The sequence below is a fragment of the Nothoprocta perdicaria genome, unplaced genomic scaffold (assembly GCF_003342845.1).
Source record: "Nothoprocta perdicaria isolate Ctin4 unplaced genomic scaffold, notPer1 scaffold_154, whole genome shotgun sequence".
NCBI classification, from domain to species: Eukaryota; Metazoa; Chordata; class Aves; order Tinamiformes; family Tinamidae; genus Nothoprocta; species Nothoprocta perdicaria.
In genome coordinates this window covers 1,175,144-1,203,029 of record NW_020454694.1, presented here as the reverse complement: position 1 = coordinate 1,203,029, position 27,886 = coordinate 1,175,144, and the positions used below count along the sequence as shown (strand labels likewise).

General features: G+C 41.0%; 1 protein-coding gene across 1 annotated transcript in view; it reads left to right on the top strand.

Moving 5' to 3' along the window:
* Nucleotides 1–7,332: 7,332 nt before the first annotated feature.
* Nucleotides 7,333–27,886, top strand: part of POU6F2 (POU class 6 homeobox 2) — a 176,871-nt gene continuing 156,317 nt past the window's right edge. The window contains exons 1-3 of the mRNA XM_026034997.1: nucleotides 7,333–7,561; nucleotides 10,322–10,413; nucleotides 11,311–11,539. Coding sequence (XP_025890782.1) covers nucleotides 7,333–7,561; nucleotides 10,322–10,413; nucleotides 11,311–11,539 — 550 coding nt within the window. The remainder of the gene's footprint in view (nucleotides 7,562–10,321; nucleotides 10,414–11,310; nucleotides 11,540–27,886) is intronic.

Here is a 27,886-nt window from a genome sequence, read left to right as displayed (position 1 = left end):
ACACTACGAATGCACTTAAATTAATAGCATCTTTTACCAGTAGGTATTTTTCAATTACTGTAATGCTGAAAATATAAACAGAACAATAATATAAAAATGAAAGGTATGTAAGAAACTAATTTGTTTAAAAATGTGTATCCTTATATAGCAAGGCTTACATATATATACACAAACGCAAGCATTGCCGTGGATTACAAGCAGTTCTCCTATTCCATATAATTTAATCCCATCAGGGCGTATCGCGGTGCCCTCTCCCATTCTCCGAAGCAAGTTGCTTGCCGCTTGGTGTTCTGGCAAAGCAAAGTCGTGTGGCTTCTTTTTTCTTATTTCCTTCCAGCACGACATGGTTGTTACAAGGGGGTCCTGCCACGACAAGGTGTTAGCAGCCAGCAGAGCTTCCAGGCCTTATCCTTGTCCCCCGATAGGTGCCTGCTGTGTGCAAAGCGTTTTAACCCCACCCTGGGCCACGCTCTTAAACCTGTCCTAGAGAACTCATGCAACACATAGGAAATCCAATGGGATTTTGAMTGACATGAAGGCAGGATCAACATATTAGAGGAACAGTGTCCAAATGTTTGTAAACCACTGGGTTCATTATTTCCCTGCAGAACTGTTTTACTGTGTGAGAAGTCCATTTTGGTGGCTGCTGGAGACTGGTTTGGTGTCACTGTCTAGTAAATAGCTGCTGAGTTTCCATTTCATTTCTGTTTCGTGTTTTTAGCTTTTGGGCTACAGGGGAAGGTGGGAACGGAAGAGGGGAGACCAAGATCCCTCGCTGTGTGCGGCGACTTTGACCTTGATTTCGCTGCGGTCGGGCTTGGCACGGCTTTCAAGACACAACCTACGGACCAAATGTCCTTTAAAAACAGAAAAATATGAAGTGTTTGCAAAACTCCTAGCAAAACCCCCTTGTAARTAGTCGCAAACAATTGATTTTGGCCAATGATAAAGCATCAGAAGTTAATTCAGTTCAAGATTTACAGGCTCTGGAGGACAGGCGTGTGTGCTACGGGTTTCTGCAGCTCCCAGCCAACTCTTTCATTTGAAGTAATGGCCCGTCCTGCTGAGCCGCCTCCTGAGAAGCTGCTGCCTCTATCAACCCGTGCAGGCTGCTTTGGGAGGGGGAGAGCTGCTGAATTTTTGCAGCTAGGGATTTCTGAAGGGACATGTGCAGCTGAATAGGTTTGTAATGTAGACTTAGCCCTTCTATGATTTAGTCTGAATTAGGAGCATGGTCTGCTGCCTACYGAGCTGCTGCCTCCGTTCAAGTTTCCCTCCCGGATCTCCACTGGACTCCTACAGCATGTCRCTCAGTGGGATGGCTCTTTCAAGAGTCTCAGTGAATCTCAACAGCCAAACAACCTGTAATGAGACACTTGATGGAGCTGCCCACGGGGCTGTGTAAAGACCGCAGCAGAGAGTGTGAAATTGTTAAGACTCTGCAGGGAGGAAGCCGCACAGTGGACTCCATGGCAGGAAAGATAAACCACAGCCACTTGATGGCTCTCCCAGGTCAGAATGCCCTGGTAGGAGTTTATATATATTGTGGGTGTCTTGTGCTGGACACTGGCTCCCTTGAAGTTGTGTCTGATGTTTTTATTGGGTTTAAATGACATTGGCTCCGTAATATGTCTCCTCACTAAACCAGATGATGTGAACCCCTGAATAGCTTCTCTTAGAACTGGTGGGACATTGAGTTTCTTTTATGCTCATCACCTCCCCACCCGGCAGTTTTTGTTTTCCACACTCAGGAATAAGTCAAAGCTTCGGGGAATTAAAGTTCTCTCATCAGATCACATCAGGACTTTTGCTGTGCTTTACCTTTGCCAKCAAGTCCGTCATTGTAACCTAACAAAGCAGACTATATCAGCGATGCTCCCCCCAGCCCACAAAGCCATCCCTATTGCAGGCTGCTAACGATCCACGTTTCGGCCTGGCTTTCAGTGGCCTTGGTGCCAGCAATATGTCCATGTGCAGGCAGCGGCCTGCACCCTCACAGGACACCTCCAGAGCTTATCTTTCCGTGGGGAGGACAAAGGCTTCGGATTGAGAGGGTAATGAGGAGGACGCAGGGCTTTTGGTGGAAAGGTTGCCTTCCGCCCTGTCAAAAATGAAAGCAAGTGCACAGAGAGCTGTAAACATCTCCAAGGAGTGTTAGTTAACTGTAGAAAGATGGCAAAACGTAGCAGTTGTTCCAAAATAGATGGTCTTTAATGTGCTCGCTCTTTGGCATTTAGTAAGCTTGCAGGATTGGAAAGAAAGGAAGTTTAATTTACAGAAGCCTCCTGCCCTTCTTAGCTAGGGATCAGCTGCCCAACATGAAATAATAATGCATTCAACTGTCCATCTTCTGGTAAGTAACCTTTATCATCATTGCATTCACCAGCACTAACAGCAAACAGTGAGTATGAAATGTTGTATGAATTCAGGGAACATTGATAGGGTCTCTGTGACCTTAATGTGATTATATTTGTGCTAATGCATACAGTATAAAAGAAACTGGAATTCTCAATATGAAGGGGCCAGTTCATAAAAAATGTATGTACCATTAACAAGGGATTTTTATGCGTTGTACTTAGGGGGTGAAGAAAAGTAGAATGAGTCTATTTTGAATAAAGAACATACTTTTGCAATTATATCCTTTCACCTTTTCTGCAGCAGTGACASTTCTGTTCTCACATAAAATTTCTAAAGTGGAAGAATATTCATATAGGAACCAATAAGATTTTTTTTTCAAGTTAGGGAAAAGAGGAGGATGAAAAAGATGAGACAATGCAAACAAAGCCGAAGTGGAGAACTGTAAAATAAATAAATAAATAAATAAAKGGAGTTTGAGGGCTGTACTTTTTGGTAGCTTTTTCTTTGGTGGTAAACATAGCTGGTGGTTGCCCAYGAGATGTTCTCTGTAACATGAATCGCTGTAATAACCTGATTTTCATTATAAACAAGCCATGGAGTTTTAATGTTATCAGTCTGGATTCAGCACAATGCAGGTGTGTAAATACGAGCCCAGCTCCGTGCGTACGGGTAACAAACACAGTGATTTCCCCTGCTCCGTACGTGTTCCTGAGATGATCCCTTAGGAGAAGAACCCCTCGGGGACCAGGCAAAGGCAAGATATYGTGCGCTGCAGCCAAACTGGGGTCTGAGCTCTGCAGTGATTGCCGTAGCTGTGCTCTAGCAACTGCGTGGCCCATTCATGTGAGTATAAAACTGTCAGGCCTTACTGAAACGCTGGATGCTGCAGCCAGTAGAGCAACTTTGTGCTGTTCATTTTGATCGCTAATTCAATCATTTTTGTATGCAGGATTTTTAGCTTTTCTATTCAGTGCACTATATTGACTTACATGTCAATATGGCAGATCAATTTTGCCTTTACTTATCAAACCTTACACATTTTCAGAGGTAAATTAGGAGGGTATTGTACATGGGCGGGGGAAAACTAAGAAGGAGAATTTAAGATATGTAAATGGAGACAACAATTTGGCATTATGGAAGATAAGCACAGTACTTAGATGCTTTCCAAAAATAATGSAAATGCAGCAAAATAATTAAGTCTATCAATAGTAGATCAATAGTATCAATCAGTGTAGTATAATAATAATGGTAACTCTATCAATAGTCTGTCATTGCTAGGTTTCAGAGTTAACARCTGCAGCTGGCAGCTCCGCACAGGTGCAGATAGTTCCTGTTCTTACAGTCTGCTCTGCAAAGCTGAAATCCCTTCACATGAGCCTGGCATGTGGAGCAGAAATACTTCAGGAAAAGGTGACTTTTGTAGCCATGTGTGGGAAAGCCTGATGTTCAGGGAAGGTTGATACAGTCCAGATTAATAAATTGTATGCCTTGTCCTGGTCATGGTTATTACTGACACCCGAAGAAGACAACTATCTGGCTACCAAATTAAACATGAGAACTCAGGGTTTGAATGCATAACTTCCAGTGGGTGATTCCTTATTCTCATTTAATTTCTGGGCTTGATTTTCCTTACTGAAGTAACAGGGATATCTTCTGTCATAACTATAGGATAACAGCAGTGTGAAATGAGTTCGGTCTTCAGCATAAAATCTCAATTTTCTCTCTCACAAGGATTTGGATGTGTTTGCACAGCACCAAGGAACAATCTGATTAGTCAGAATTTATGAGGAGGTGATTGGGAAGGGCTGCCTACCTGCATGGCCAACCTCCAGGGTCGCAGGGAGAGCAAGCAGTGAAATGAGACCCCGATCTGGTGATGGGAGGCAAAAAGGGGGTTGTTTGGAGCCAGGGTTACGATTTTTSATTATCAGCTTCATCTTCTTCTTTCAGCTATTTTGTCTATGTGATTGCTTCTGGTATAATTACTGACAAGTAAGGGTCTCCATAATGAAGAACTGAGTTCTTCAGTGATGATGGACATCTACACACAGTACCTGATAATTTGAGTATTATCAGTCAGTGTATTTGCTTTCTTTTAAGAAGTTGTGTTTTCCTTCCCAGTAAGAGTGTTTATGATCTAACTGTGCCTGTATTACATGCTCAAACAGTGAGGTTACTGGTTTTAAAAATCTAAGCTTGTTTTTCTTACTTTTTTTTTTTTTTTACTTACTTACTTATTTTCACTTTCATGTTTTTGTTCTTGAAGCTGTACCTTGAATATGAGGTGGCTCAAAGAGTAAGGGAACAATGTGGTCTTCGTTTCTTATTGTTGCAGTTCCTGAAAGATGATTACAACAAATGTAAAGGATCACATTGTAGAACTGAGTCTAAGCATTTTAATATGAAGTATTATTTCAAATCCTAGCTCCTTCTAGTGAGCTGATTCATTTATAACCTTTGTTTAAAAGGATGTTTGAGAAAAATTTGGTTATTCTTTTGGCTAGTGGAAACTARTATTATTAGTTAGCTCCTTTATTGAATTTGATCCTGCTTGTTTTTCAAAGCTTTGGGTGCTGAACTAGAGACTCATAAAGGTTGAATTCATTTCTTGAGGGCCATGAAGAAGTTGTGCGTGTGGGCCCACCTGCTGAGGTGATCCTGCCCCTCTACTCTGCTCTGTTGAGGCCACACCTGGAGTACTGGGTGCAGTTTTGGGCTCCCCGGTGCAAAAGGGATGTCCACGTGCCCAAGAGGGAGGGCAACAAAGATGATTGAGGGGCTGGGAGGGCAACAAAGATGATTGAGGGGCTGGAACATCTATTGTACAAGGAGAGACTAAGTGAGTTGGGCCTGTGTTCTCTGGAGAAGAGAAGGCTGAGAGGGGATCTTATCAACATGTACAAATACCTGTGGGGAGAATGTAGGGAGGAAGGGGCAAGCTCTTCTCAGTGGTGGCCAGTGACAGAACAAGGGGCAATGGGTGTAAGTTGAAACACAGGCAGTTCCATCTCCAGGTGAGGAAGAACTTCTTCACTGTGAGGGTGACAGAGCACTCGAACAGGCTGCCCAGGGAGGTTGTGGAGTCTCCTCTGGAGATCTTCCAAACCCACTTGGATGCCACCCCGTTCTCTGGGTGTCCCTGCCGGAGCAGAGGGGTTGGACTAGATGATCTCTAGAGGTCCCTTCCAACCTCAACCATTCTGTGATTCTGTTCCACGCTGTGGTTCAGGGCTGGCACAGCCTGATGCTCAGCTTCAGACGCAGTCTCACCCCAAAGTGCCAGCTCTGGGTGATCTGTAGAGCAGAGTGTGGGAGGAGGCACTGGTGTCTCTTATTCCTTGCTGCGGCCACAGCCAAGCATCCATGCAGGAGGCAGAGCTGGCCGTGTATGTTTAACATAGGATGTGTTATATCCTCTAATGATTTTCAGCAAGGTCGCAGTTGCCCATGAGCTTCCAGCTCCCTGCAAGAGCAGGTCACCACGTGCAGCAACAAGCGCTGGGACAGGCCGCGTGTCCCTCTGCAGTCTGCCTGTGTTGTGACCCCAGCTTTCCTGAACAGTGTTGCTATAGCTGAAGAGAGAGAGGTGCCTGAATTAGGCCAGTCTGAAGATCGTGATCTCAGTCCTTGTGTCCGATAGTTGCTCACCTGCAGAGCGGGAATTAGAGCATTCCCCCTTTTCTAGGGCTCTGTGGGATACAGGAACGTGAAAGGGAGGTATCCGTCTTGCTGAAAGGATGTACGTACCAGAACGAGCTAAACTGTGGAAAACCTGTTTATAACTAGTGCCTTGATAGTCTTAATTCACATGAGAYTAGGAGGCCTTGGAATTTGATTTTTTTTCCCTTCCATTACCCCTCCTGTGTTTTTTTTCATTTTTCAAACCTMATACTGTTAAGCGGGTTTTTTTGCCCCCCCCCCCCTTTTTTTTTTGGATGGAGGCTTTTTGAAAAATCGGAAATTTGAAAATGGGAGAAGAAGGTTGTCTTTGTTTTACTTTTTTAATAATATTTTATTTTAGGAGGATTATTTTACAATGCTTACAGTTCACTTCAATTTTTTATTGTGTCATGCCCTCCCAGCCCCTTGGTGGGATGCGAGGTGAATGTATATATTATATAATTTATAATTAATTTATGGTGAATCACATATGATTAATGCTACTTATTAAATATTAAAGCCTTGGCTACATGTGCTAYGGCAGTAGCACTCCTGTTTGCTCACTGAGCACTCCTCAGCAAGCTTTTTGGCTTAGGCTGTGATCGCCGTAGTCACTTGCAAGGGAAGTCTTGGCTCCAGAAGGAATTAGAGGGTTTACCTYTATTTCCAGAGCAGTTGCCCCATTCCCCCTGCCCCAGATGAACCAGGAATCAGAGCTATAACRTGAGCAGAGTCTCTCCAGAAGGTAYRTGAGGGTGGTGCAGGTGCTGCTGGTGCCTCCCCAGCTCTGCAGGGCTGTGTCCTTGTCCTTGCTGGGATGCCCAGCRCTGAGGGAAAGCTCTATGGCATTGGAAGGGAGCCTGCCTGGAGGTGAGAGCCTGAATCTGCACAAGTGGAAAAGTGAGGCTACATTTTGACAGCCCCCCCCCCCCTTTTTTTCCCCTGTGTAAGGGAGTGGAGTTTAGGTGATGGAATAATTTACCTACAAAGGTCATTGCAGCATCTGGAACATATGAGCTCCCAAGTCAAGGCCTTATAACCAAGGTGGAAAAACAAAGGGCATCAAACACTGCCAAGTTAGGAGAACAGTCTTAACGAAGGCTTTATCCAAACCAGTAATAAATCAGAAATCGCAGAGGTAGCACAGGCTGCTCTGAACTTTTTGGATTTTCCAAACTCGGGAGAATCACCCCGGATACCTTGATGGGGTAGAAGAGGAAGAGTGGGAAGGTCCTGCCCCTGCTGCGTGCTGGGATTGGGCCTCAAGCTGCCTCTTGGGCTGAAGCGAGGGCCCAGCAAGGAGGAAACGGGCACATGGTCGGACGTGCAGCGGGAATCGGCCTCAAGCTGCCCCTTGGGCTGAAGCGAGGGCCCAGCAAGGAGCAAACGGGCACGTGGTCAGAGGTGCGGCGGGAATCGGCGCCGCGCCGTGTTTGCTGGCAGCTCAGCAGGCAGCCGGCAGGGTTTCCTCTGTGTCTGGGAGAAACCGTGACACCTGAGTGCCCGTTACAGCACGTAGATCAGAAGGGGACTAAGTACCCTGGTAAATTTATGAGAAGGAAAAATACGGACATGGGAGGGAAGGCGAGAACTCGATTCTGAGGATGCAGCATGCATAATTCCATACAGGGAGCCATGTAAGACCACATTCCTATGTGTGAAATTGTGTGCTCTTTTACTAAAATGCCTGTGTCACATAGAAAGCGAGCTGGAAGAAGCAGGCAGAGCATTCAAGCACTGGAATAAAAAGATGTATCAGCTTCAATCAGTGAACATATGAAAGGAATGTAATACTAAGTGATTCCAATTAGTACAATGCAAAAGGAAAGGAATAGAATTAGTTTTAGTTTAATGGGCCTGCGTAACCCACTTGTACAACACAGCTTGTGAGATGAAATACTGCAAAATCCTTGGGGTACAGATAATAGCAAACAGTGGTTCTTTGGATATCTTATACTGTGAAAAAAAAGCTAAAGCAAGGCATATTTCTTTGAGACTTCTTGTTTATTTATTGAGAGATCAGGCTTTATTAATTGCAGGAAAATCAAATTCTAGTCAAGTATTTCACTCCTGGTTTTTACTTCAGCCAGACCTTTCAAGGAACAATTTAATGATCTGACAGATTATTAGGAGCTTATTTTAATATTAACTAAATCATCCACTAAGATGAAATTCTCAGCCCTTAAAATTACATTTAAAAATGATTTAGATAATTTGATTGTAATGGGAAGTGATATATTCGTTGGTATTTAATCTTTKTTTTGTAATATCACTTCGTACATACCGCTGTGATAAGAAGATTTAAGAAAAATAGCACAATGATACATGGAAATTACTTAAGCTAAACTTTTGTTCAGTAATGTAGAACCATGGTTTGTATAGGAGAAAAACATACTGAAGAAAACCTAGATTTGGTTTGTTTGATGGCAGCAATCCTGCTGGAATTGCAGGGCATTTGAAAGAAACAGCTTTCCCTGAACCTTACATCTCTAGCTACATTTCTTGCTTTTCAAGTACCTCAGATGAGTAAATCAGCCATAAAAAATGTAGTGACTGGGTCTCCCATGTTATTAGGCGATGGTGGAGTCCTCGCCAATTATAATAGGTCATCTTATTCTCGTTATTAAATGACAGTAGTCAATAAAATGCCAAACATTTTGATGGAATTCACTTTATAAAATGTCAGCAAGTCTGTATGTTTTATTAGTTCCAAATCAATTTAGGAATTCCAATAGAAGGTTTGTAAGCATTCCCAAAGCAACGTCCGTTTCTGACTCACGGAGAGCACACGAAAATATTACAAATTAATCAGATTTTCAGATTTCTGCATAATAGTTCTGCACATTTATTGTTTAATACCATTCTAAAATGCTGTTATGATTGACACTTTGCTGTAGAGATAGAAGTCAATTGAATAATATGTAGCAGTCAATTTTATTTGTACCTTAATGTGCTGAAGTATTTTTTTTTCCACATTTCCATTATTTATAAGTCTGTCCCCTTGGAGAATATATAGAAGAATTTGTTTTAAATGAGCTGATAATACCCTCTTTAAAATTTATAAGTATGACAGAATCGTATCCTTTTACCCTAGCACACCATGGCTTGCCAGTAAACTAGCTGGGAATTGTCTAGCACTTGCTATTCATAGGACAAACATTGGAAAAGAGGATCTTGTTAAGGTTTACTTTGAATTGGATTTCAACCACGCATCAGGAAAAAAAAAAACCTAACAAGTTAATGGAGCGAAAGCTATGGGACTAACTAGAAAACATGAAATTCTTGCCAGRATTTTCCTGTCCTACCACAGCTACTTTTAATGCTTATTGTCCTCCTTTCAGTTTCAAAGGTGGATGTGTCCTCGCGTGTTGAAAAAGTGCTACCAATGTTGGAAAAGTTTATGATCAATGAGTCCTTCTCCACGAGGGGCTGGAGACCTGGTCACAGGTTGGAAAGCAACTTGGTGCTTTCTTGAACCTGAAAGGATCTCTTTCTGCTGCTCTCTTCCTCTCGCTCTTCCTCTCGCTCTTCCTCTCGCTCTTCCTCTCGCTCTTCCTCTCGCCCTTTCTCACTCGTGCTCACTTGCTCTCCTTCTCATTCTCTTTTCTTAAAAAAAAGGCTTTTCAGGCTTCAGCAAAATATAGTGGAGCTGAGTTATAGTCTGCGCTTAGCAAGTCATTGGTGCCAGCCTATAGTTCATGGTGGATATTGATCATCTCAATAAGCACTGAAAAGCCTTGGTTTTGCAGAATTTTGCTCTCCCCTTGCTTTAGAAGACAAGGAAAGTAGCTGTCATTTGGAGGAATACTTATCTTCAGTTCACATAGTGCCTTTTCTTGTGCCTGCCGTCTTTTACCCTGCCTTATTCTTGCCTTGCTAAGTGGCGTAAGAAAAGACTTTATTAAGACACAAAGCAGTTGAGACTTGATTGTTTTCCAGATAATTTTTGCCTTCAGAAATTAGAATGGCTGGTGCTCGCCTAAGCATAAAAAGCGCCGTTCCCACACACGCCGAATGCTCATGTCCTGGATGTAAATTGATGTATAATGCAGCCCACATTAGCTGACTTGATGATAGCTTCAGTTTCAGTGCTGTCAGATTTTCGTATCTCCTTGAATGAGCTGGCTGGTCTGAATGAATGTTAGCATAATTTATGCAGCTGATAAGTGATTTGAGTGCTTGAGTTATTGATAAAGCACTTTAGCATATCATTTCCAGCTTGATGTTATGTGACATCACAGTCAAAAGTAATGTGCCAGTCCCCAGGCTTGATATTAAGGTAGATTTTCTCTTTGAATTCTAGAGGCCAGAGGAAACGCAGCGCTGTCTGACACGAGCACAGCCGACCAACACCAACCCAGTCAGTCCCATCCTGCATTCCCCGTTGGGCCCCAGGTCAGTATCTTTCCTTTGGACTACCTGAAACATGTAGTTTGATGAAAGGTACATAATCTTAAATGATCCYATTTTTTCTGTGTAATGTAGAAAATATGTTTCTGAGCTATTTGACTGCATTTTGAGGTTAGAAAAGGGTAGTATCCATGTGCCATGTTTATGTTTTGAAAGGTATTTGTTTGGAAAGATTAGCTTTTTTCTGTGCTTGTTTTGGCATRTTTAGGAGGTGAAATTATTTGAACTTTTTATATAAGTGATTTTTGAACTACAGGTTGTGATTTAATATTAAAAAGCTAGTGCAATTTTAATGCAGCCTTATTGACTCTGACAATTCTGCATGTCACATATAGTCCCACATTAGTAAAAACATTTCATTCATCCGTTATGCCAGGTATTTATTTTCTTTGCAGAAAAGTGTGTGCATAGTAGTATGGCCCTATATAAAGTTTTAAAGTAACCATCAGCATAGCCTGAGAAGACACTTGATGTTTGAACACACTTTATAGTACAGCCTGCACACAGCCCACCTAGCTCCTGGCAGCTGCTACTGTGGTGTTTTCTAGACTTACTAATATACAAGTGGGAAAATATGGGCAATGTGTGCAGGTGCTTGTAGCTTGATTTGAATCAGGCCTCCTTGTGTTGATAAAACATCTTTGGTGCATGTGCCATGCTCTGCCCCCTCTAGATTCAACTGGAATTGCTCCCAACAAAGTAGGCTTCCAATTTTGGTGTACTAAAATTTGTCAAGGCGTTTTGTGGTGGTGAAAATCATGCTTTGAGACCATGGGAGATGCTGGAGAGAGGTGGATGGAGGCGCTGTGGTTGCGAGGCTGTGCGGCGGCGCGGAGGGCCGAGGAGGCCTCACTCACTCACTCGCTCTGTGTTTCCCTGCAGCCCTTACTGACAGCCCAGCAGCTGGCCTCGGCGGTGGCGGGGGTGATGCCGGGCGGCACTCCAGCCCTCAATCAGCCCATCCTCATTCCCTTCAACATGGCCGGGCAGCTGGGTGGCCAACAAGGACTGGTCCTAACTCTGCCTACAGCTAATCTCACCAACATCCAAGGGCTGGTGGCAGCAGCTGCTGCAGGAGGCATTATGACTTTGCCATTGCAAAATCTACAAGGTAAGTTGTGTTTGGCATTTTTAGAAAGGATTTTGGGGCTTTTTTGTTTTGTTCCCACTGTGTCATCTGTACCATGTGTGCAAGAAGTCTGCATTAAAATAGAGGTTGTATTCTCTTTATGATCTAAATGAAACATTTCACAGAATCACAGAATGTTCAAGGTTGGAAGGGACCTCTAGAGATCATCTAGTCCAACCTTCTCGCTCAAGCAGGCACACCTAGAGCATGTGGCACAGGGTGGTGTCCAGGTGGGTTTGGAAGATCTYCAGAGAAGGAGACTCCACAACCTCTCTGGCCAGCCTGGGCCAGCGCTCTGTCACCCTYACAGTGAAGAAGTTCCTCCTCACCTGGAGATGGAACTGCCTGTGTTTCAACTTATACCCATTTCCTAAGACAAACTCTGTATACCTGCTTTTCTCTAGTATTCTTTCGCTGTTCAATCACTATGTCTAATACAGTTAGAAACAGTACTCAATCCAGACACATGATATAAAATACAAATGTATTTATTTACTATTCTAAATAAGGCTGTTGCTGAACTGAATTGCACAAAGTATAGCAAGATAAATGTGAGCAAAAAATCTCAAGTTAGAATTGCAAGAGCAGCTTTAATACATGTATGGTACGGATGTGATTATCTGGTGCGAAAGTGATGGTGGTGTGGGCGAGAATATGGAATTACAGCTTGAGTTCTTTCAATGTTTTGTACTTGTTTATTCTTCATTTCTTGCTGACATAAATGGTAAAGAAAGTTTTCCACAGACAAAATGGGTGTTTTATTAAATGCCTGCTCACGCTGCACACAAAGTACTTTTTAGGTGATTAAACTCTAGCTGCTGCTGATGCCTTAATGGATTGTTTGAAGCACCGTGTCCTGCAGGCTGTGAAACAGGAGAAAGGAAGAGACAGCTGATGTGTAGAACAAAGTCCGTACAAACCACATGCAAGTACCCTTACCTGTTGGCGCAGCTACTTGCCTTTACCTTGTGCATGTTTTAAAGTTTAATGTCAACAGACCTCTCTTATCATAGTTGTAAATGGTTTTCACTTTAATGTTTAAAATAATGTCTCTCTCATACCATTAAGCTGCACCAAAGAACCTGTCATTCATAAATCATAGATGAAAAGGACACACTAATGCACAAATTTTGCTTGTTTAAAATTTGAGAGTGCATGTAAAGTAGGGATCTGGAGATTAAAAAAATAATGCAGGAACAGGAGCGGGTAAAAGCAGATATAACAAAGTGAAGGGGAAGTGCCTTTTTAGCGTAGGTGGGTGATGAAATCTTAATGAGGAAGCAGGCCTTATAAAAACGTATCTTTCCACTCTGGAGCGTTCCAGGTTATGGTTGCTGTGTATGTAGTATTATAAATAAACATAAGCTTGTACAGTTCTTACGTCATTAATTCGCCCCGTGTTGCGAAGCTGGAGAGTAGGGATTAAGGCAGGCAACCTTTGCTCTTTAGTTTAGCCATGGGTATCTAGTTCTTGGCTAAAAGGAGCAACTTCACTGCCAAAGAAGTTTTGCAAGCAATGACCTAGTTGAAAAGTCTTCCTATATAATTCTTACTTGTACACACAAGCATAGGATCAAATAGGTACTTTCTGGATCAACAGGTGTAGCTCCCCTTCCATGGAGACAACCATGTCATCCTTAAAATACTTGAAGGGAAAAGGAGCCATGAATTCAGTTAGCTGCTTCTATACCCCTCCACCTGTGTGCCTCGCATGCTTGATATTTACACTTGCAGTAGAAGTCCCATTGCCCACTTCAGTCAGGTCGGTAGGCAAAGAAATGTAATGACTTTGTCCAGGTAGCACTTAAGGACCCTTACTGATGCTGTATGCTTTCGCTGCTTCCTATATGTCCTGTTAACCTATACATGTGTAAATGAAAGAAGAGTCGGATGAGAATGCTGTGCTTCCAGAGAACTGTCTGCTGTGAGGAATCATTGACCCCGCTGAACGTGGTTGGTCTCTGCTCTCACAGAATGTGGGTTTCATAGGCAGCATTCATATAGGTATGCTGAGAAGCCTTTGCAGTGACACAGTTTTGGTAATTCGTGCCTTTTGGGAGAAATCAAACCAAATTCATCAACTTCCAGCTGCCTTAAACCTCACCACACCACGGCCAATGTAAATAACCGGGAACGTGTTTTCATGTTGTTCTGTTACCTATCTTTCTCTACTCTCGTTGTTGTTTCTGCTGTCCCTAAATTCCTACAGCAGTCAAGCATAGATACCCAAGCTGGGTATTTTCTGATTTTGTTCTTCTCTCTCAACATTAAACTTCTCAACCTCTTCATCCCAAGCTACCCAAGCCAGGTAACTCAAAAGACTCCCTGAAGACTTCTTGAATAATGGATCAGAACGATGGATCAGAACTTCAGAAAAGTTCTGATCTAATAAAATACTTGAATTCATACTAAATGTTGATGAGGGGAGTAACCTGACCAAATTTGACATGATCCACATAACTGCTTAACAATGGTTTTCTTCTTGTCTTCAAGCAATCTTGAAGATTCTTGCTTGTGGCAAGAAAATATAAAGCATTCACTGATAAGAATTGTAGCAGAGAAACAGTGTGTGAAACAAGAGAAAACAAGAATTCATTTAAAAATTAAAGACATTGATAAAATTGAGAGATTAATGGTATGGAAATAACTCACAAAGATATAACTTATTCAGTGAAATTACCTACTCTTCTATTCTCGATTATTTATAAAAAAGCCTTTTTGCATTTATTTATGTTAAATTGTTCAGTTGCTATATGGTTTTGATTCACCACTAGGAGGTCAATAGGAGTTTTGTTGCTGTAATTGAGGATAGGTTTAGATCCTAAGCTTCTTTGGAAACTATTTCTCTTGATATATGTTTGATTATTCTCTGTTCATTACTCTGTCATTTGTCACACACACTGCTATACCATTTCTATTCCCTGAGCAAATAAGTCAAATGCTTGTGAACAGAAGGAAGGAAGATGAATATACCTTTTTACTGGCTCRTATTAAGCAAATTTAATATGTGCAAGAAATGTGCAAAGAATAAAATTTATGGAGATGCTCAGGGCTTATAGCAAAATAGAGCCATCTGCTTTAGAGTACGCAAACATCCCTGAACGTAACACAGATTTACCTGTAGAACTTGGGCTTTCTACTAGCAGGTCTTTGAACAAAATGTTAAAATCAACAACCGTAACTTTTTACTGGAATCCACTAACGTGCAGGAGATATGATTTTAAACACCATCCAAGCAAGCTGTTGTCCCTGTGTCTAGGCACAGTTACAAACCTATTATCCCCTAACCATTTCTTACACCTGAAACACAGGAGCGTTTTTCTAAATAGCAAAAATTTTAGAGGGGTCACATCGACACCTGTGAACTTGTGGGAAGGGAGAAAATGAGACAGGTGTCCTGCAAGTCAGTGTGTTTACTGTCCCACTGTCTCCATTTCCACCTTGAGTCCATTGCTTCTTGACCCATTTTTATTGACTGATATGGAAGACATTCTGCCGGTTTTCCTTTCATCATCCAAGCAGGTATCAATATTTTTCTTTCAGTTTTAGGGAAACTTTTCTCTGAACTGTACAATTTCAGACTTTGCAGCTCCTTTTGCAGGTTGCATTTCTTTCAAGGTTTCTGGAGGGAGGCATTCTTTTTCTCTTTGTTTTAGCTATCCTTCTCAAGAATCTCCTCAAGGGATTAATRGCTACTTAATGCACAGTATTCAGTATATCAGAAATATATTGTGATCTTCTTCAGTAAGGTGATATTTATGGAAAGGCATTCTTTCATTAAGCCTATCTGCTTTTCCTGTGCAAATATAACATTTCTGTATATCTGAAGAGAAAGATAACTGTTTTGGTGCTGAGTTTATTCTATATTGTTTTCTTAGTTTATGTGTTTGGCCTTTTGCATGCATGTTGAAATCGCTGAGAATGGGGAATCTTTTCCAGTAATGGGCAGTTGTTAAAGGTTTATCCTATCCTTTTATTCACTTAAATGACTGCCAAAGCAGTTTCAGTTAGCAAATTAAAGTTTTAGCTCGACTTTTAGTATGGCATACATGTTAGAAATGGAAAAAGAAAACAACCAACCAACCAAAAAACCCCAAACCTACCACCATGTGGTCTACCAGCTCTGCTCCAGCTACTCTCACTCCATGGATAATAATTTAGGAGTCTCTCTGCTAAGGGTGGCCCCAATAAATTGCCTGACTTGGCAATGACACATTAGCATTTTAGACCTCTCCACTGTCATGGAGCTTGGATGGTACTTGAAGCTCAAAAGGAAGCATCAAGCTGGAAATTTTGTGTATTTTCTTTCCACCACAAACTCTACTGTTTCTAAAGTGGATGTCAATAATTTATTTCGAAGTCAGAGTTTTTCAGTCTTGAGCTCTGAAAGAAAAGAGAACAAACTATCTCCCCAAATCATTAGTGGAAGACTTCAGTGCTGAAGGAAAGCCTTGCATGGCTGAAAATGTGAAATCATTAAATTACATTATTTAAGCAGAAGCAGGTCATATTTTAGCTGCAATACAATGCAAGGAGAAATGTATTAAGCATCTTGAGAGCTAAGAGACAGCCATTAAAATGCACTGATACGGGTAACACAACAGAGAGATAATGGTTAAAAAAAGTTAAAAAGGGTTTTTTTTCTACATGGAGATCTGATCAGTCAGTATAATGTTATGTAAAGACATAAGATTACAGAAGGGAAAAATGTATTGTTTACATTTAGTAGATCTTGTTTCATCTTAGCATAGATTTGTTTCATTAATTGCATAACAGATAAAGTAAACATACATTATCCCCATTCCCCCATGTACACACAGCATAAGAATCAGAAACCAGGAAGATATGAAAAACAAGAAAGACAGAAAAGAAATAAACTACAAACTTCAATTGCTCACTGATCTAGCATCCAAATCCCAGTCTTTAGAACATTTTCTGCTTTTAACTAAAGTGATGCAGTCCCTATTCATTTGTATTCCCCTTCAAGTAACATGAAATAGCTTTCAGAGTCTACAGAAAGGCAGTGTTTCACTTATGTATTTTAATGAGCACCAATGTCAGTAATAATCAAAATGATGTTTCACTTAGAGGAATAGTTTATTCCCAGGTACTCCTGCACTGTACTAACACAACCAGAACAAGAATGACAAGAACCAGGAAAAGGAGCTGCATTTGCTAGCGATTTCAGTGCAGCCCTTGAACCACGTATGGCCCTGCTGATGCTGCATAAGTGCTGAACATGACACAGTCACTGTGAAGGGCTCGCTTGCCCAGGGATGGGGTAGCTACCTCATAAGACCAACCTCCTTACCCTTCCGCTTGGAAACATTAACAGTAGGACATCCTGCAGCATCCTGCTCTGGCATGCACGGAGTGCCTGCGGATGAGCAAGCCACACTGCAGGTTTCCTCAGGCTGCTTTCCCTCCACGTTGTGTTTTGTCCTCTACCCTCTTTAGATCCCTAAAGACAGGGCACTTAGCAGGTTTTGTGTGTCTAGCTGGTCTCCCAGGAAGCATAGTGCGTGGGATGCCTAACATTTGCTTTTGGGAGAAAAGGTAAAGCTGTTTCTCCTAGCGAAACACAGAAAGAAATTCACTGTCTTCTTCTTGTCTTTTTGTTTCTCCCTCACTTTTCGAGTTCTCTCCTGTGGGAATGGCCTGGCCCCATGTTAATTGTTCATCTTGTTCAGTGGCAAATTGCTGCCTTCACGGAGGAAATGTGAAAGGTTCAGGACTTTATTAGTTACTAGTTGTTTATTGATTGCTCCCAATGTGTTAGCTATTTGTTGTCTGTATTTTCTGCCCCATAAGTTAAAGGCTACCTTCAGAGATATTAAAATGCAGTAGTATTTATGTCTCTATGCTCTGTAGTTGATTCACATCCAAAATAGACTCCATATGTGCTTATTTTTTCCACTGGAAAGAGTTATGGAACAACATGAATGAGRGAAAACAAAGTGATGCGGAGCAAAATAATTCTGAAATGTAGACGTTGATACCTACTTCAGCTTTGCAGGCCAAGTTTTCAGACTCATATGCCAAGAAGCACATGGGCAGGACAGAAGTAGTCTGCTCCGCTTCTAACTTTCCACCAAAAAGTACCCTCTGACAGACATGACCTGTGGGCTAGGAGTTGCGGAATGATTGGTATCCGAGGCCTTGGCATTTATAGGAATGTAGCCCTTTATTTGGCAGCAGATATCCTCCTAGCCCTGCCCCAGACTGATATTGCTCCTGGCAGGAATATTGTGTGTGCAGGATTCTAAATGAAATTGCTGTCAACCAGAACATGGATGCATTTTAATGCTGCTTTTAAAGTATATCTTTGCACCTGTTTCCAGGAGCCTTTAATCTCCTTCTTGAATTTAGACCGTGACAATTTAAATTAATGTAGAGAAAACTCATTCCAATAATGTTAAGCACTTAACTTACTGTGATCTTATAAAGAAATTCCAAATGCAAGTAAAATTCTTGGCTAGTGTTTGTCACCGTGTTCTTCACTTCAGCATTGCAGCTTTCATGCTGCATGCACTGGTGGGGCACATGCAAATGGATAGGTRCATCCATACAGTGTATGCATATATGACCATATGCTGATCCAAGATACCTAACTACAATACAGTGAGCTACAGAAGGATTACCAGGATGGATTTGCAGCCTTCACTCTTAATTTCCTTGCCTTGGTGGATTTAAGTCAGGCATTTATAGTCYTTGTGGTTTAATTTCCTTTGTTTTTCTATGGTATTTGTATTAATAAAATCCCTATGATTCATGTTTTAAAAACTCCCTGGATACAAACTTGCGTTCCTGATAGACCAGCAAAGTTCTAATCAAGCACATATATATTTAGGGACTCATAAAAACAACAAAGTCTTTATTGACCAACTGGGTTTACAGGCTTTTTTAATAGTGTGACTTCAGAACCCATGAAACATACAAGTTAATGGCCTGGGAGACAGTTTTTTTGAAATGAAATTTCTTTAAAGTCTGYGTGGTTCTGTGCATTAAGTGCAGGGTTCTTAAATTTGATTCTCATGGAAAGTTCTGAGGAGGCCTTGTGACTTTACTATTAAAGTTTATTCAACTTGAGACATTCTATAGCATCTTTGGGGGGTGTCTGAAAACAAAAACAAAGAAAAAGCCCCCTGCTTGACACTGAGATTGCTTAGAAATGGAAACAGAGCCTGTCTGATGGCATCCAAAATGATGAGGGTGCAGTTTGGGTGATTTGCTCGAGGCTTCAGACCTCTGTATGATGCTATATCCTTTGGGTGGCATTCTGCACTCGTTTTACCTTCCTCTCATTTTGTTACCTGGTCCCAGAAGCTGCTTCCTTTCTTTGAAGGTTCACAAGCCTATTGCTCTGAGCTCCGATTTAGTAGGGAGGACAGTTGCAAGACCTGTGTTCCCTCGCATGCTCCACTCCAGACGTCCAGTGTGGACACCAGCAATTCTCACACGTCCTCGGTGACTCTTTTCCCTCCTGTAAAGAAYGTGCTGATACTCATTTGTATGCTTTTCTAGAAGGTGGCCCAGGTCACTGCTGCTTACACATAGCTAGATCTTTGCTACATGTCATTTTCATTCTTAAGTTTTGTTCTGGTTCATAAATCTAAAGCAGGCCCTCTTGTCATTTCACTATCTGGTACTACAAGGTGAATTTTTCTTACCTGGGACCTCTAATTACCTTTTCCAACCAGCCAAAGGGTTGGAAGTTTCCATCAAGGTTACACAGTTTGGGACCTATGTTTATTCATCGCCTTACTTGTTTTTTTGCTTACTTACTTTAACATTAATATTGCTTTTGAACTGTAGATTTGACCTATTTTACAGAATCTTTCTTCACTTCATTGCTGTATTTTTCTATCATAAATAATTTGATGTTAGAAGAAAATCTTCAGCTTAAAGACAAGCTTCTCATTTCACTTCTCTAGTTTGATTCTGTTCAAGTCAGTGCCCTGCTTTGGCTTTACAGAATTTGACCCTCAGGTATCCATCACTTTCCATTTCTCCGATGGCTTTTCAGTCTGTTGTCCCTTTCCTCATCCAGTACTTTTTGTATCTGTCCATCYTTTACATTCCAGCTTGATTTTTGAAGTTACTCCCCTCCCACCAAGTGTTCCTGAATGTGTTTTGTGCTGAGTAACTAATTTCCCATAACATCAGTAGTGTTAAATGAAGAAGAGGTGAATGTCTCATGGTGATAAACCTGTGGTGGCTTTCCCAGTGTGTTGGGCATGTGTGTTTTAGAAGTAGTAGTAGAAACAGGGCATGAATTCTGTCTAAAAGGCAATGACAGGAGTACGTTTTCAGAAAATTCCCTCACTGGCAACCTTTTATTTTGTTTGTTTTTAGAAGGATAAAACCTCTCAAGAACAGTTTTTGTACAGGTTCTGTGAAACTGTCTGAACAGAGCAATCACTTTCAGAACCTTTCTTTGAGACTTTAGCCCTTCCTTTCCTGAGTCAATGTTTCTGGATTGTAACCAAAGACAGTGTTACCCACTCAGCACCCAACATGATTAAAAAAATATTTGGACTCAGTCTTTTTTTTTTTTTTTTTTCCATTTTACTGCTAACAAAATCAGTTCTTTAAATCTTCGTTTTATCCCTCTTTACTGGGATATTGGTAGTTCAAAGTTGTATCTTATGAAATTACATTTATCTAATATGAGCAGCTTGGCCAGTTGCAACCAAAATTAAAAACATATACTATTTGTTCCATTTGTCAGAAGTTTATCATGGGTTGTAAGTGTAAGACTTATCAAGTGTATCTTTATGCATTTATGTTCCCGTGAGTGCCATTGCTTTAAAATTTCTTAGTAGTATTTATATATATTCAGTGTTTGGCATCAGATAATTTGAGTTTGCTATGCTTGTGAGATAACATCACAAGGGAGAAAGTTGTATTAAATAAATGATAGAGATAAATTTTATGTTTCCATATATTTCAAAGCTAATGCAGCTAACTTGGAGTGGAACGGTAACATGAAGACACAATGCTATAATTTGATTGATTTGTTTTGACAGCAGCCAAATAATTGAGAGTGAAAGGTGTCAGCACAGATGAAATATTGTATAAGCCACATTCAGAAGGCAACCCCAGCAGCAATAGCAACTGGAGTTTTATTTCCTTTGATATCGCACTGTTACTCACTTCCAGTTTATAATAAACCCCTGAAAGGTATGCAACTTCCCATACGARGGAGGCTTTTGAGGAGCAGATAGAAGCAGAAGTTTGTCAGGTACTTGCACAATAGATACTGACAATGGGGCTTATGATGGATGCAGTAAACGAGGGTAAATTATCTTAATCTTTTCCCATGGTTTTCTCTGTTTTAATCCTTTTTTACAGGCTACTGCTTATCTGGCATCTTACCTCTAGCTTGGAGGGTAAGTGACTCCCTTCAGAGCAACCATCAGTGTCAGCCTATGAATTGCCTGGCAGGGGATTGCTGCAAAAGCAGTGCTGCTATTACCCTCCCCAGCAGTGAGACTTGTTTTAGTTCACCTCTTTTGCACAGCAAGTGATACCCATTCCGTTCAATACAGAGTGAGGCTTGTGTATTTGCATCATGGCAGCCTCCTGCACTGCGAGGAACATAAAGAACAGCAGCATCTTTTGAACCTGGGAGAATGCGAGTCTGCAAGTTACCTGGTAGAGACGAAATAATGCCTGAAAGCAAAATAATTTGAAAACTGCTCTTGGTCTCCCTTAAAGGCACTGTGAACAAGAGAAGGGGACGTGCCTGTAAGAGTGCAAGCTATAAAGCTTGCTTTGTCCTGAAGTGCCATTGACTTCAGCGGGAGCAAAACTCCAAGGTACAGTCTGAATTGAAATATATACATCCTGCCATTCATTTCAGAAACGCCCCATTAAGAAGACAAAAGTCAATGTGAATGACAAGAGCTCTCAGTAATGAGCTCTTGCTCATGCAAAACAAAACAAACCATGACAACCATCATGTTAACAATTTCAGGAACCCTTGTGGCTTTGTAATGTAGCATCTAATCTGTATCTATACCTATACCTATACAAATATAATTATCTTACTTGGAGAAAAGTAAATAACAGAGAAGGATGAGATTTCCAATACAGAGCAATTTATACACGGTCACATTCCACTTACAATCTCTTTGTCTCCCAATCTTATCGTTTCATAAATGGCAAGCTGGAGATTAAGAAACTGGAGCTCAGAAACCTCAGCTTAATGGCATTAAAACCTGATTGTGTTCAAGTGGCATAGGAAGGCAGGAGATAACCTATTGCTCATAAAAAAAAAAATGTTTATTGTAAACTGCATCTACGTGAGAATTTTCATTTAGAGCAGTGGTGCAGGTTTGAAATGGATCTCCCTGTGTCCCTGTTCACCTTTATGCTGGTATGATACGTGCAGGGTGGATTCCTTCTGGAGGAAACTGAACAATAGGCCTCACACTGGGAGCACACAGATGCTTTACAGAGCCAAAACGAGGCACAAACATCCAAACCAGTGACTGGCCCTTGGACAGCTCGAGGCCCCCATACATTCACTGCAGAAAGCCAGAGTAAATATTGCCCAAAGTAAAAACCCCAAGCTGCCTATAGAGGAGATTAGAGGGACTTGGCACCAACTGCCTCCACCTAGTTGTCCACTGACGCGGCACCAAATTACTTTCTAATGTTGACATAGCCTTAAACTTATATTAGTGCTTCAGAAAGAAATGATTGGTGCCTGGTACATGCAATAAATACAAATCCTGCATTATTGATGATTCAGAGCGGTATTATTTAGGAAGAGGCTTCTTTCAGAGCACTGAATGTCCAGGTTACGGAGTTGCATAGCATATGTAATGCATAACCCTCTACCATAAGCACCTCCAGTGCTAAATGTAACTTGGCAGCTCTGATTTTAACCACTGGCAGCTGTAATGTTCTGCCTAGTAATTCCAGGCAAAATGCTCAAAATGGAATGCCTAAATGTTTATGTACAAAAATGTACTGATAGACACTGGAATGGGCCTATAAATGTTTAAATCTGAACTTGTGATCTGTACTTACTAGGGTGGGATTCACAGTGGAATTGTAGGCTTCTCCAAAATCATGTTTTTTATGTTTATGCTGATCTCTTCATCAAGAAGTACTCAGAGTTCATGAAAACCTGAGTGGTTGAAAAGACTCAAAGGCTGTGAGAAGTACGTGTCTATGTGGGGTTTCGTTGTTGTCTTTTTCTGTTTCTTTTGCACCTCATTGCAGAAGTGTTTCTCCTGCACTTTTACTTCTAATATGCCATAATATTTTTCTGTTCTTAAATCCCAGCTTGTCACTATGAACATTGGGTATCTGCTTCTACTGCTGAGGCTTCAGTTAGGCCTCTCATCCAGGAACCCCGARCAGAATTATCTCACCAAGTAATACAGAGGATGTGGTTAACAGAAAGGCATGCTGGTGTCTAGCCTGCTTTCTGGCCACAGCAGCTGGGATTCCTCTTTGGCTGCTCACCGTGGTCGCTGGATGTATTTGCCAATCCATTGCTGACTGAACAGAAAAATTATTAAAGAAAACTTGCAGGACAAGTAAAAAGAGAAGTGATGCAAAACCCCAGAGCATTCCATTGACTACTCATAGATATGTTTTTTTGAGACTTCACTGTTTTGCATAATTTCCTCCCTAGATGATGGGCTTTCTCTAAATTGGGAAACAAAGCAGACATTTTCCCCCACACCTCCTTATCTCTGAAGTGCTTCCACTTCACTGGTGCAAGTGGCCAGCTCTTAAGTGGCGTGTGTGATATGCCAGCACAGAGCCAAGTCCAGAGGCGCTTGGTTCTCAGATTGAGAGGCAAATTCACAGTGGATGCAATACTTGAGGGCCCACTGGCATTTGGGAGCATGGGTTTGAAAGAAAAAACAACAAAAACCCTCTCTGAAGACCCTTAAGGTCTGGCTGAGCATAACTTGCAAATACTTTGGCAGGACCCTGCTTGTAACAGAGACCATTCAGGAGGCTCTCTTCCCTTTCGATGGTCAGCACTGACACATTGCATTATGAGAAAGAGCTCCACTTTGCAGAGAACTACTCTCAGTTGTCATGGGCATTCAGGCTTATTTAAACTGACACCCTCTCCATCAGCCCCAAGCTAGAATCCCAATGTTAGAGTGCTTCAAAAAGTGGGGATTCAAAGCTAGACTCACTTCCTAATAGCTGCTGTAGAGTGATGAGAAACATGAGAGAAGTGAACTTCAGAGAAGGAAGGACAATCCAGAAACTCCAGGGAGTCCTAGTAAATGTGGTAGGGCCAGGTAAGCTGGAGAAATGAGAGACAGCAAAGTGGAAGGGAAGCCCAGATGTGGATTCAGACCAGGAACTTAAGGAAAGAGGCTGAGAGGAAACATGCACTTCTCTACACTTTGGTGTTTTGGGACCATTCCTTTAGAAAGACATGTTCCAAGGGAAGAAACAGCTCTTCCTGCTCCCAAGATTGCTGTGTTGATGTATTTGGTCTTCCAGGTTTGGTGCTTAGGTCCTGTAGGAACAGGAACCTGTGGAAATGCTTCCAGATGGAACAGCACAGGAATTCCTGGTATGAGGAAATTTAGTGTCCCTGTAAAAAGAGTAGCAGGAGGACACAATCAGTCCTACCTAACCCTGATTGAGTAAGTGCCTACATTTGTATTGGCTCCAGCATTGAAGTGATCCCAATTTACCCCAGTCACTATAATGATTCACTGTTTACAAATGTGGAAACTGAGGCACACTGTAGGGAAGTGGCTATCCTGTCCATCAGGACATCTGTGTATGTCAGGACAATCACAAAGCCAGCTGCAGAAGCCAGGTTTCCTGAGTCCAGTCTGCTATTTTATAGCTACAGATTTGTGTTTGGGAATTTGCAGGTGGACATGGCTATATTTAAATKAACATAGGAAAGCAGCATTTCACAGAGTACAGTTTCAAGATATCTTCTGAGCATTCATGTAAAGCATTTCGTATAAGTTGTTTTAAAGGCTCAATCCTGTTCATCTCACAGTCAAATCCCATTGACTGTGGCCACTGCTGTGAGTAAAGTTAGCCGTATTCAGTCATATATTTCAGCCTGCTCCTTGAGTTATACAAAGGTTCTCTAAGACTATGATAAAAAAATTGATTCAAATGAARGACAGTCAATGACTGAGCTGTGAATGGGCTGCCTCCTTTTCCTCTTTTTCTGCCTTCTTTTCCCTAGAGGACTGCAAGATTGCAGTAGGGGTTTAGGATTAAGTAATCATATCTACACTCTGCAAATTTAAAGCAGTTTGTATTCTTGCCTGACTCTTTTTGGTTTCAGAATGAATATCGTGTTCTTAATTTTGTCAGGAAAGACATTTAGCTCTGCATACGGTCGTGTTGCAAAAAGGCACCTGCTTTTTAAAGCAGCAGGGGGGTGAAAAGGGAAGGGAGGAGGACCATAACTTGGTGCTCATGCCAGACTTTAATGTAAAATTAATTCCTTTAAAAAGATTTTTAAAAAACCACAACATTTTTCTAATGTGCATTAAGAATGTTGGAGAGCTCACTGAAGCATATGCTTTGAGCTTTCAGGAGCAATCTGTAGTCAGGCATTTTAAATGAAAATTGATTTGTGATTTACATGGTCAGTGGAAAGAAAATTAACTTATGGAAGGTTGTAATGAAATATTAGACAAGTAAAAAAGTAGATGGTGATCTAGTGGAACTAAAAGTCCCATCTGGAAGAATTCTGTGACATTTTTACATTTATCTGTGTTCTGCATGAGTTGTAATGTTAGTGGTAATTTTATGGGACTGAACTGAAATGAAAAGGGTGTTATCACAGATTGCCTACAATATAGGATTGTGTTCAGTGGAGAGTCCTGTATCCTTTTCTCCATTTTCCTATAATATGACTCATTGCACTTTTTTCAGCTACTGTTGTTGAATTCATTCAGCCTTTTACTTGAGGTTATTAAAGAAGAACATCAAATGCTCACAAATACAATCTAACAGCACATTTAAAAGCAACACTGCTGCTTCCACTTACTTGCGTGTAGTTGAGGCACTGTCCAGGAGAGAGCCTTAGAAATGCCTACTGCAGTAGCAAGTGCTACTGCCCCAAACCTCTCTATTAACACAACCTTAAAAAATATTTTCTCTTAATTTTTTTAGTCATCAATGCAGGGAAAAGAGCTAAAGCTTCTCCAAAAAAAATTGTACGTTTCTGCTCTCCCACCTCTTTTGAACTCAGATGTTGTGTGTCATGCCCCTGATTGCTCTTGCTGTCAGCTTCTCAGAGAAGGAAGAGAGAGAAACTTGTCAGAGTAACACGATGCCGTACTCCCTACTCTCTCCCCCTTCTTTTGTACCTGAAACTCTCCCTCCTGTTTCAGTAATCCAGCATTTATTGGAATTCAAAAGAGGATCTGTTGTACTGACTTCTAATGGATAGTCTTCCTCATTCTCCAGGTGTGACAACTTGTGATTTGTTATAGTTGGTGCATTTTGAAATGTAACGCTCTGATTTAGCAAAACCTTAATATCCCCTGGAGCTAGTAGGTTCTATTAAAGCATTTGACTGAATTAGTGCTATCATGGATTTAAAATAATTACATTTTTCAAAATCTACAGAAAATTCTCTCTATTAACAATGTGCTTCCTTCCATTGCTACATGAATTAGCTGTTTGTCCTACCAAAGTCATTTTGAGCATGGACATCATATCTTGCCATATCACAGAAAAGTGTGTTATGCTTCTTTAGAAGGTGAAACTAGGCTTATACAGTTAGTTTTTTGAGTTTTCTTGGTAGGTTGAAAGGAAGTGGTAGGTTGAACCATTTCCTTTAGGAATGGTTCAAATGCATTCCCAGCTTTTTTGTTTTTTTGGTTGAACTCCAGTGTATGGAAGTGCCTCAGCACTGTGCAGGATTTTGCCTCTGCCCAGCACAAACTGTACACTTGTACCTCTTTCCTTTGTTATTTTTTCTAATAAAGGCTTGAGAATTGGTTTGAAATTACACCGAGTGCTCATCAGCATCAGCGAAAATGGTCCTAAACATCAAATTGTGYGACTGGAGTATTATCACGTACAAGTGCATTATTGAAGAAAGTTGTTTGAAAAACATCCTGTTATTTCTCCAGGAAATTAATTTTGTAAGCACTTTTGAAAGAGGAGAAATATCACAAATCTTTCACAAACAATATATATGTTTTTCGATAGAGCTATGTGGCTAATGATGGTAGGAGCAGCTTTTCTAATCACAGGATACTGCAAGGGTCAATATTAGGTATTGGCTTTCCGTCCTGTCCATCTGAAACAATACACTATAGTGAATGTGATCAGTAAGTGGTGCTAAATGAACCCATTAGAAACATTAGCATTGCAGAAAGACAAGATCTGAGAATGGATGTTAAGTGGATCCTTCAGTTTGTAATTGTTGTCCAGGGAATAATTATACTAATTAATAGTTGCTAACCCCAGACCCTTGCTCCTGTGACTATGAATGAGTTAATGATTGGCGCTCTGGAGAGGGTATTGCTGGTGGATTTCCAGTGAGTGTCAGCAGAGTGAAAAGGCCCTAGGGCAGATCCTTGGACTCTGAGGATCATTAGGGTCCCCATTTTTACAAACCACAAGAACATCACGGAGCGATCAGGTAACGTCTCCACAGACCACAAAGTAGTGAATAGCGGTTGGGCCTTTTYGAATGAGCAGATCCATTTCATCATAAAATTCTTGATTTGTGAAGTTAATATTACATTCGTGTAACCTCAGACTCATAGCACTTGCAATCACCAGGTTTTACTTTTGAGGCTCTGCTTTAAACAGACCACAAAACCCATTTATATCTCATTGTCTTTCCTCTTGACCCTGGTTAAGTGAACTGTATTTCTGCTGGAGTTAATTTAAAATGCTACCAAGTCTATTGATGTCATTTAATTTTTGTAAGCATTTAAAGACTGGAAAGTTTATTGTTTGTGGAAAAGAGAGTCTAATTCCTTTAACTTTCCTGCTCTCTAGTTGTCTCTCTCTTTTTCTCCCCCAGCCAAGTAGATTTATAAATTCTGTAACATCCATAAATTCAAATTTAATCTAGATGTCTTCTAAGGGAGAATGTCAAAGATAATACTAGTCTGTGTATTACTAAAATCAGCAGTTGACTGGTGACAATAGAAGAATTCCACTAAAATTAAGACTTAAGATTATTCTACTAAAATTACATTAAGTACAAGGGGAAATGTAAGGAGAGCTTTATTTCTCTTGGTTTTTCAGTCTGTTAGGTGTAGGATTACTAATACAGTTCAGAATGTTGGGCCACTTCCCTTGATCATATGGAATGAGGAAATATTGTGTGCTACCCCA